Genomic DNA, 10896 nt, shown 5'->3' with positions numbered 1-10896 from the left:
TGAGTGCTCTCCAGATTGATAGGAACTCCAGCTTGTTTATGCTTAAAGAGATTTGACAGCTTCTAACAGCCACTTAAACTTTGATGTCCCATGGAAGCCCCCCAGCCTATTTTTGAAGCATCTGTTTCTAAAATTTCTGTAGTTAGTAGTGCCAGGAAGAAGCGAGGCCTTATTAACATCAGATTGGCTCTCTCCGACACTAGAACTTGCCAAGTGCTTTGCAACAAAGCTACAAGACAACTTTATGGACTTTTGTACTTCTGATGCATCCTTGAAGCCTCTCACTGTGGCCAGGAGAAACATCTGCAAGAGAACCCAAGACATCATTCACCGATTCTGAGCATGTAACACCATCACGATTTACCAAAACAAACAAACCAACAAACAAAAAGAGTCTTCTTCTTGAGTCTGTGGTCAAGCTTTCAGAATTCCATACAAAACCCAACAGTGCTGCACTTAATACAGTTAAAATCTACTATGAACAGGAAAGTGAGCTGCTTAGCAAACACACACAGTCCATTCATAGCATAAAACCTGAATTTGCTACACTACAAGCCACTGCCCATTTAAATTAGTATTTTACCCTTCAAACTCACAATGGTGTAGCTAACATACCTAGCATAAATTAACACCATTTATAAATTTGACTGGCAGAATCTTCTTTCTTATTGGAATAGAATTATTTGGACTATGAATGTTAAGAGCATTCATGAGGTCGTGAAATAAAATTTTAAGAGACTATCACTTAAAAAGTATTGTCCTAGAATTTTTTATCCTTTCCCAACATTAACTACAAGCATCTTCTCTACTTATACCTGGTCTGAGATGGATGAAATTTTAAGAAAGGTTTGTCTATAGGGATTTCTGGTACTATTTTCCTTCTAATTTAAAGGATGAGTGCTACTAACATAAGACTGATCTGATCAAGACCATCATCAGTGGGGTGACCAAGACCAGTCACTGCATATAGTGCAGCATAACTTTAGCCCAATTTTTAAGTATCCTTTATTCACACAGAGTTAGAAGCATTTCTCCTGAACCACTTTCCAGCATCAGCCTCATAGTACAGGGTGCACTGGTTGTTGCCCCAGTTTAGGATTTGGGATCAGGCCCTACACCTGCAAAACACTTATTGTATATATTCTCAGGAAATTTACTCATCACTGTGTACCCCAGCTACTCCTCTTTACAGCAGAATCTACCACTCTTCCTCTCCCTTTGCCTGTTCTGAGCCCAGACAGCAGGTTCATGAAAATGAAAGAGCTCTGATCTCAGTGTCTCTGTTTTTCTGTTATCACAATACAATTAACACTTCCAGGAGATCACCTTGTCAACTGCTCACATTAGGGCTTCCTTACAGTTTTTGTTCTTACATCTGACCACTTCACCCATGAAATTCCACTACTACTCCACTCACTTTTCCATCTCTCTTGAGGAATAACATCCATCCTAAAAAGAAGAGCAAAACTGCAGGGCTTCAGAAACTGCAGAAATATTACGAAGAGCGTATTAAATTATGTAATTATGCTAGCCTAAGGGCAGCTGATATCTGGCAAAGGTTGTGGGTGGGGTTTTTTGTTTGCTTTGGGGTTTCTTTGGTTGTGGGCTTTTAAAAATACTTTTTCTCTGGACAAAATGTACCAGCTTCTGTGTAGATTGCAGTTCAGGTGAGAATCTCCCAATTATCTTGTGTATTACTACACACACCTTGAGAAAAGTAGCACTGTACAGAGCAGCACTGTAAACTCCCAAGATCACCATCAGGCACTACTGTAAAGTGAGACTTTTCTTCATGCATCAGTGCTCATGGCAAAACCGAGTCACACACTGCAGAAACAGTCATTCCTGTTGCAAAGCTAACTTTAACTGGCCTCATATGACAAATTGTTCATGAAAAAGCCAAAATCTAAGTTATTACGGAGAAAAGAAGTAATATTCAATGCAATAAAATTATCTTCTCTATCAGTCAGCTTAGTTCCTTCACACCATCCATTCTGCCTGAGTTATTAGCATTTCCTAAAAAAAAGAACTATTAGCAATCCCAAAATTTATATTCTGCACTCATTCTAAACAAATATGGGTAATTACATTTAGGGAATATTTAAATCCAGGTGTTAGACAAAAGAATCAAAATGTAATTATTTTGTGCCACCTGTTCCCTGTACATTTAACAGGAATTTTATAAATAGTTTGAAGGCACAACTCTGTGGTTCTGCTTTGAACTCCTGTGTGATGCCACTAGCTATTTTCTTAAAAATCCAGATCAGTGCAATATTAACCAACAGGAAAATGTTCATGGTTTTTAGCAGAGCTATTTAATTCTTGTGCAAATACTTGTCATTTTAACTAGAGATGCTAAAAAGACTTACTAGTCAAAGTTTACGAAAGTAGCCAAATACTTTATCTCTGAGAAATAACTGTAAATAATGCAGATTTTTGTTGCAGTCAAAGCACTCTCTCTCCTGTAGAAAATAAACAGTTGGAAGCTTTCAATATTGCTACATACAATTCAAGTAACCCATCAGGATTTGAGGCCATTTGAAGCAGGAATCAGATCCGGCCCAAAATGAGAGGGGAAAAGGGGGAGGGACAGAGGAATGGAGTGGGGTGTCTTACATGACATCTCCCTGGCACACTACAAATATTTTAACTGGATGTATAAGAGATTAATTTGACAATGAAGTGCACCATTGATTAAAACTGAAAGCCTTTGACTCTTTTCAACAATATGCTTAAAGGAGAGACAAACCTTCTGCGTGCTGCAGGACGAGGAAGACAGACTCCTCGGAGATGATGTACTTGTGCAGACACACCATGTTGGGCACGCAGCGGGGGATGATGGTCGTTCTGCTCCTGCTGCACTCACTACTTTTCCTTAGACCCTGACAGAGAACAAAAAGGTCAGTTGTACCCTCAGTTGCCTTTGGAGCCTGCTGTGCTCTGTGTTTATCAACCAAACTAATCTATCCGAGTTACTCTGGGCTTCAGAGAAACCACTCATCTGCTGCTCTATGCCCCTCGGTCCCCCGAGGCTGTGCTGATGGCATCTGGCGCATTTCCAGAGAACAGAAGATGGCACAAAGCTGCCATTAAAATCAATTACATGGGTCAATGTTTTTATTAGAATCTCTCTCAAACTAAGTCATCAGGATGACACTCAGTTATTTCCCTGTGACCTTTTTTTAAAATTTTATTTTTGTGTGTGACCAAAAGACACTATTAAAAAAATTCAATTCAAGTCCTAAAGACAAAAGAATGCCTTCGCCTCACAGGTAATCCTCACATTTCCATTTTACTTTACTAAAGACAACAACCACCTCAATAAAAGAGAAAGGAAAGGATTAGTCTCCTTGAGAGGCAATGATTTTTGGGAGGTAGTGCAGAGATGAAGTTGCCAGAAGTGAAAAAATTGATGCGGGAGGGTGAAAGGGAGGGGAGAGAGAAAGAGAAAAAAAATTATGTCAATAGTGTGACCTATTACAATATTGATAAACATAGGCAGTTACATGGGAAATTCAATGTTACCCTATCTACCAGTAGATAATGTGAGGTTCTAATACACAATATTCACAAATAAACCTTTCTCAGAAACAAACAGGTTTGCTGTATCCTGCACATACAATTTCAAAGGCTGATGCAGAAAGTTAAGGTGGGCTGTAAGCCAGATCTGAAGCAAAGTTACAAAATGTTAACAAGTAACTAGAGGTTCACGTTTGGGACACAGCATTTTTTCAATCCTTCCTGCCATTAGTAGCGGAATTCATGTCAAGGGGAGCCTGAAGTAAATGGTCACAAAAACAATACTTATAACTGAACTAATTCTCAGCATCACAGATGCTCTGAGCATACTGGGGTCTTGATCTGAACACTTTCTGAAACATAAAAGAGTAATGTGAAAAATTTTATTCTGACCAAATAACTGTTCATAAATGTAATTGGTTAGCAACATTAAACTCTTATCTCAGACTATTGATGTAAAACATAAGGAAACAAATTTGAGGAAGACTAGTTGAACATTTCATTCAGAACCCCTTTGGCCAGCAGGATATTCTTCAGCTAAAGAAGACCAACACAAACAGGAGTGGATGTGCTTGGATTAAGCAGAATTTTCATGTTCATCAGAAGCCCTGAGCCACCAGGGCTTTACAGATGTTTTAAGCAGCACATTCAATCTGTGATTCTTTACCAAAGCCTGCAAAGGTGTTGGCCTCAATAACCAGAGGCAACTCAGGTGACTAAACCAGCACATCTGAGCACTAGGGATGTGAGAGAGAAAGGATGGGAATGCAACCAAATACTGACAAAAAGAATTCCAGGGCACTTAACATGTATTATAATAATACATAATAACAACATATTGCAGGGATACCTCTATAAATTACCTGTAAGCTGATCTTTGTGCGCTGGTGTAATTTAGGAGGTCATATAATAAAAGATTTTACTCACCTTCAATATAAAAGTCTGCTGTGTTCTGGTGTCCATTACAAGCAAAACCTAAGCAAAAAGTATTCAGAGAAAATACTTAAGATTCACATGTGTAAGCTAACAAAACATAGTTCTTAAATCTAATGTTGAATATTCTTACAAAGAAAGTGATACAAGCAATTCAAAAATTAAACCCCTGCAGCATACAGACTTGATAAGCAGTCTTTTTTCTAGCAAAGAAATGACTGAGGATATAGATCACTAAAATTAGGGTAACAACAAAAAAAATGGGATTTATTTAGAGAGAAAAGTCTGGATGGTTTTGCTGCAGAGAGAACACTTACAGCTGCAAAGAGCATCTCTGTTAGCAGTGCATCACCTCTACTGAAAGCACTTCAAACACAGCAATGAGAGAAGCACTAAATAACTACATTCTTAGCAAGCTCCATTTGTTTATGTGTTGAAAACAAAACAAACAAAAGGACACATATGTGTGTATATACACTTAGGAAACCATCTTTAGAAAGCTGGAACCCTCTGCCTTCAAGTCACCCGACTCAGGAATTAACTGTTTTCAAACTCTAAGAACACAGATGTGCTTGAAAAGCTCCAGCTGCAAGACAGCCCCACAAGCAGCATAAGCACAAGCTCAATCTTCCTGTAGGAACAAGAACAAGAACAAGAACAAGAGTGTGCCCTCACTGTTTACTTACAGCAGACATTGTAAACTTCCAGTAGAAACATTCATATAGTTATACCAAAATACTTAGGCTGCAAAAATCATACCTCTAAAAGGCTTCTTTCCCATGCTGGCACTGGGATTACCAAACTCTAAGTTCAACAGACAAGATGCAGCAACTCCAAGTGAACAGACAAGGTGCAGTGAAGACCAAGCATTGCATCCAGAAAGACTTCTTGCAGAGGAATGAAATGTCAGGAGCAACATAGCATCATCAGGTGGCAAAGGACACCACCACACACAGGCTCCCTTACCTCCCTGCTGCAATTGCTGCAGAGGGGCAGCAATGCAGCCATGCTCTGCTGTCTCCAAAAGGAAGAAACCTTTGCTCTTTGGGATGGTAGCATTCAAAACCTACTTCTCTCCCCACTGCATCTCAAACATGAGAAAGAGAACTGAAGTCTTTTCTAATCATTTCTCTCTCAACATATTTTACCAAAACAAATGAAGTGACAGACTCTTCCCCATCTCAAAGACCCCCTCTTTTACTAGGGTTGCACCCAATTTTAAAAGCTTTTCTGTATATTCGGGGAGAGAAAAAAAAAAAAAAAAAATCAACAGAAGTTGGTGCTACTGAGATTTTTTTAACAAAGGAGTGACACACAGTTACCATGTCAAGGGCATGGTATGGAAAGGCAAGTGTGCCCAGACCGCTGAGTGTGCCAAACAACTTTTAAGGCCTCTTACCTAGGGCTCCCAGAAACAGTGGAAACCAGCTACATAAATAACAACTGTGAAACTGGTTTTGTTTACTGATGTTTTAAGATGTTTAAGAAGTTTACACCTTAAAATTAAAGAAAAACCCAAAACCACACTGACCAACTAAAGAAAACCAACAGAAAAAAATAAAAGCCACTTTACAAGAGGTGCCAAAAGAAGATTAAAATGGTTTGGAAACATCTATGTGTTTACAATCACTCTCCTTTCTCTTCTCCCAAGTTTGTTTGCAACTAGACACTGTTCACATTGAGGCAATAAATACGAGAACATATGTGATTTTTTTTTTTAAATGTGCCCTTTGACTGTCAATATCTCCCAAACAGGTGTTGGCTAAATGATTATAAATTGGCCTCTGGATACACCTCTTCAACTGAGCCGTACAGGACTGGTGATAATATAATTAGACCTAAAAACATCAGGCTGGTGAATGCGTTCCATCTGTTTGGCAATAATGTTTAGTTAACAATAGTCTTTAAAAGAAGCACCTTCAACTTCAGTTCTTAAAGTTATTTATAGGGCCATTCTTAACACACCAGCACTCTTGCTAACAAGAGCTTTAGCCACTTGGAAATTATTAGCCATACGGCTGTATATGGAAAGGAATGGCAGCATTTAACATCTGTATCTATCCAGATTTACAAGCATGAACCTCATTTAAAGTCACTTCTTAATGAACAGTTCCGTGGTCTGTATTAATATTATAGTTGCATGCACAAAGATCATAAGGAGCCAAACATTTTTTTAATACCAACAGTAGGCCAATCAGTAATGAAGCTGTCAGCATAAAGGACAGAATAATAGCTTCTTTAACCCTCAAATAGGATTTGTTCATTTGTAGAGTAGAAGACACCAATTTAAAAACTGCTCATGGGTTTGCTCACCTTTATAAAGACAAAAATCTAATTTGGTACTAATTTGATACAATTGTCTTTCCAATAAAAGGCTCCTAAAGCCATCTTTTATTCCATGATAAAACAACTGCTATAACTAAAACTGTCATGAAATAATTACCTTTGATAGCATACCTTATTGCACAAATACAATTAATGTATTCCTCCCTTTCATTTTTCACACTTGCTTATCAGCACTGTATTAGCATATGGTGCAACAGAAGAGATTACTGAGCCCTCGCCCCGTAAGTTGAGGTATAGAACCACGACCACTAACAAGAATAAAGCAGACAGCAGGTCCCTGTAGGGTAACTTCATCTGCTGTTATATTGCAGCATCCACATGAAAGTAGCAGCTACAGTTTTATACCTGCAATAACAACAACTAATATCCCTGTGCCTTTGAGGTTAACTACCTAGATGGACTACCCAGTCCAACTAACCAGCTCTTTTGTTTTGCCTCCCATCAAGTACCTACTTTCCCCAAGTGATTAACACCTCATTCACAGCTCCACTTCATTTTAGGGACAATTACTTCTTTCTTGATTCAGTACCAACCTTTGGCAAAACTGTTTACCTCAAAACCGACTCCAAGAAGCCCAGGAAGAGCCTTGGAAGTAACTTGAGAAATTCATGTAGTGATGGTCCATTTGGCCCTGGCAGACTGCAGACCTTACGTGGGCCCACCAAATCAAACACTTGTTTCAAGGGAAAGCAGCCTGCATGCATTATTGCAAAGATGGGGTTTAACCAGGTTCTCCCAGGTAAATAAAGGACTACGTGAATGGGCAAGTGGCTATCAGAAAGCCATTTCACGAAGGGCTAAGTCCAAGAAACAGAGGGTTCAAGTATATTTGCTTGAATTTTTATCACACCCAGAGCAGAGAAAGAAAGGTCAGCAGCTCTTGGATGCATTACAACACTGCTGCAGAAGGGCAAAACTGTACCCCTGCCACTGACCCAGGTGCCAGCTTACTCTCCTCACCTCATGCTTTACAGCCAATTTATAGATAGAAGTGCACCAAGTCTCCTGTTTGCATTCCTTCACACTTCTCTCCCATTGCAAAAGTGCTTCTGTAATTCTAAGATTTCCTTTTAAAATGCAAAGTGACAAGTTCCCACGCTAATGGCACAATGGGGCAAAACAGGATTCCACAGAGCATTCACTGGGACAGAACTCTGTTATTCTCCAGAGCAGATCACACAGAGATGCTAGCACTAGACTAGGCTACTTCTGGCTCACATAAGCTGACAAAACCTCTTTCACCATCTAAGTTGTAATATTTAATATCTCCTAACAACGAACGAGCTGTTAGCTGTAACATTCAGCATCCTGTTTCAGGGAGCAGGGAGAAGAAGGCACAGCAGGGCACTCCTCGGCACTGAGCAGCTAGGCTGTAACACAAAAGGAGACAAGGCAAAAATCCTCTTTGTAATACTAATGGACGAACAGAGTCAAGGTCCACGTTTCACGCTGGCTCTTATGGCACTGTTGCTTACTCATTCTTTCTCTATTTTTTTGCACTGACAACCACCTCAACATGGCCAAAAACACTGAGACACAAAGAGCAATTACCACAAATAAATATCTAATGTAAATAAGGGTCTTCAGCAGCACAGACATCCTAATTTTGTACAAGCGCTGAAGCTCTACGGAACATCCCAAAAAACAAGTGAACGCAGCAGCACCGCATGACAGCATCTCAGTAAAGTGCAGATAGCAATACCCCTCTGTGATTCCAAATAGGATTTCTTACTTGTGAATTCTTTTTTTTTTTTTCCTAAGTCAAGGGTTAATTCTGATGCTGACAGCAGCTACTTAAAAAAATTAGCTTCTTAGATTTGATTTACAGTGTATCCAACAGCTTAGAGGAAAATAAATTAAATTCAATTCAATATAGGAGGTACAATTAATTGGAGAAAAATAAAATAAAACCTGCCTGGTAAATAACCATAGTCTAGCTTTAAGAAAACAGTTAATTTTAAGATCCTATAAATGCACAGAAATTAGCAAATGTTTCGGTATGCTAATTTTTTTTAATTAAAAGATATTTCTGCAGTAAAAGCTCTTTCATATGCAGTACTGATTCTTCATCAAACGTTAAGTTTCCAACTTAACACCAGTATAGCCGGTGGCAGCCTGAAGGTTTACCATCTGCTGCCACCCAAAGTCACGGTGGCCACCTTCAGAACATATGCATCAAAGCCCTGAGATAAGAGACTGAAGGAATACTGCAGAAGTCAGCATAAGGGGGAGCACAGACCCAGGGGCAGGCAACAGGCAAGTCACCAGGAAAAAAAGAACATGGTGAACCAGCAGTCACCCCACCGAGCACCCAACCAAGGTCACGGGGGACAGCACTGGGACAACCGAGGACTGCTCTGAACTGCGCTGCTCTCCGCAGGTGGCTTTAACACTAACGCACAAATCCTGCATGCTGCAGACATCTGCTTCCCCAGTTACCCTTCCTTTTCTGGGATTTCTCCCCCTCTCCCCCTTCTCCCCTGCCCAGCATCCCCATACTGATTTTTTTCCTAGTTTCTGTTCTTTCAGGACATAGCACAGAACATACCTGTGTTTTTTATTTACCGGAGCAGCTTTTAACACTAATCAAAACAAACATGTCAACACATTTGCTTACAAAAATGTGACTTTAAGTTCGCTAACACAAGTGAAAAATACCTCGTGCCTGATCAAAGAAAATGGAATAGGATCTCTTACTCCAGTACCAGATAGCAGAAAGGTTTCCAAGACAAACCACGACTAAGGGATTACTTTAAAACCAGCTCCATTTTGTTATTAAATTGCTGCTCTACACTTAAAACACATCATGTAATATTGTCACCAGTGGGCCACCTATTCACTCTGGTCCTTATCTGCTAAACAAATGTACCCTTATCACAGGACAGATACTCTAACAGAAGTCCTACAAACTTGAATATGTTATATAAAATGATCACCTGGGATTTTTTTCCTGTGTTTACCCCACCAGGTGGAAAATGCTGTACTGACAGATTACAAGGAACAAGACAAGTCATCCACCTGATCCTAAGCACAAGTATTTGGGACTGCAAGAAAACCTCAGCTGGGGCTGGAATACAGCTGGGTGCTGCACTCAGGACACGGCTGTGTTGATGGGCAGGAGCAGGGGTGCAATTCCTCCTGCTCTCCTCAGCTGTGCCAGCTGTCACAAGGCTACCAGGATTAAAAGATCTACTTAACACAGATTTATTCTTGTCACTTTTCAGATTACACCACCCGGACTCTCACTCGTCTCCCTCTGTCGTTACAGAAAGAGATTACATTTGGCTAATATGTATGAAAAATGTGATTATTCCTTATCCTTGTACCTGTGCAATATGAATTATCTTCAGTTTGCAATTATTCCTCTTTTCAAACCATTATTCTAAGGAACTTACAGCCCGTATATTCTATGACTTGCAATAATAGTGTACTTATAAGACAAATGGTGCAGCTTTAAATAATGAAAATGCTAAGAAAGCAGCATATATTCAAATTCGAATTTTTAAATACTTTGAATTGGTTGGTAACAGAAAGTCCATTTTCTTAAAGTAAACTAGAAACTGGCCAATAAATTACAAATGGTGAAATATTAACCTAGAAAATATATCTGGCAGGTTTTACTAGTGAAAGCATTTTACAATATGAAATGCCACTGGCATCCCGGAGTAATTGCCTGGCACCAATTATGTACTAAGCAACTTAGGAAGATAAACTTAAATAACTTTGGCTTAAAAAAAAAAAAATTTAATAATTTATTTCTTTCTAAAGGCCACAAGATACATATAGTACAGCCTGCAGAAGAAAGTCCAACAATGTAATTTCTTTTTTCTAAAGGCAAGGGCAAAATTTGCATTACTATACTATTACTATAGTGAGACAAACAAGAAAGAAGCTAGAAAGAAGCTAAGGGTTACAACAACAAACACTCAGAAATGTTCAGATTTGTGTAAATGGAAAGATTTCAGGAAACAAGTGACAGGTGTTTGAGGGCAGGGAAGAAGGGACAGGGCTCTTTCCAGCTGGCAGAGAGACTACGTTTTAAAGTTGAGCAAGCTTTGTTACTTGGGACTTGAAACCTGACTGTAGTTTAGGAATAAT

General features: G+C 39.3%; 1 protein-coding gene across 3 annotated transcripts in view; it reads right to left on the bottom strand.

Moving 5' to 3' along the window:
- RPS6KC1 (ribosomal protein S6 kinase C1) overlaps nt 1–10896 on the bottom strand; it is an 81907-nt gene that overhangs the window by 25675 nt on the left and 45336 nt on the right. For all 3 annotated transcript variants that reach the window (XM_008630327.2, XM_017730020.1, XM_017730021.1), the window contains 2 exons: nt 4447–4494; nt 2750–2882 (listed from right to left, as the gene is read on the bottom strand). In XM_008630327.2, coding sequence (XP_008628549.1) covers nt 2750–2882; nt 4447–4494 — 181 coding nt within the window. The remainder of the gene's footprint in view (nt 1–2749; nt 2883–4446; nt 4495–10896) is intronic.

This window comes from Corvus brachyrhynchos, unplaced genomic scaffold, assembly GCF_000691975.1.
Source record: "Corvus brachyrhynchos isolate BGI_N302 unplaced genomic scaffold, ASM69197v1 scaffold101, whole genome shotgun sequence".
Classification (NCBI taxonomy): Eukaryota; Metazoa; Chordata; class Aves; order Passeriformes; family Corvidae; genus Corvus; species Corvus brachyrhynchos.
This window is presented reverse-complemented; position numbering and strand designations above follow the sequence as displayed.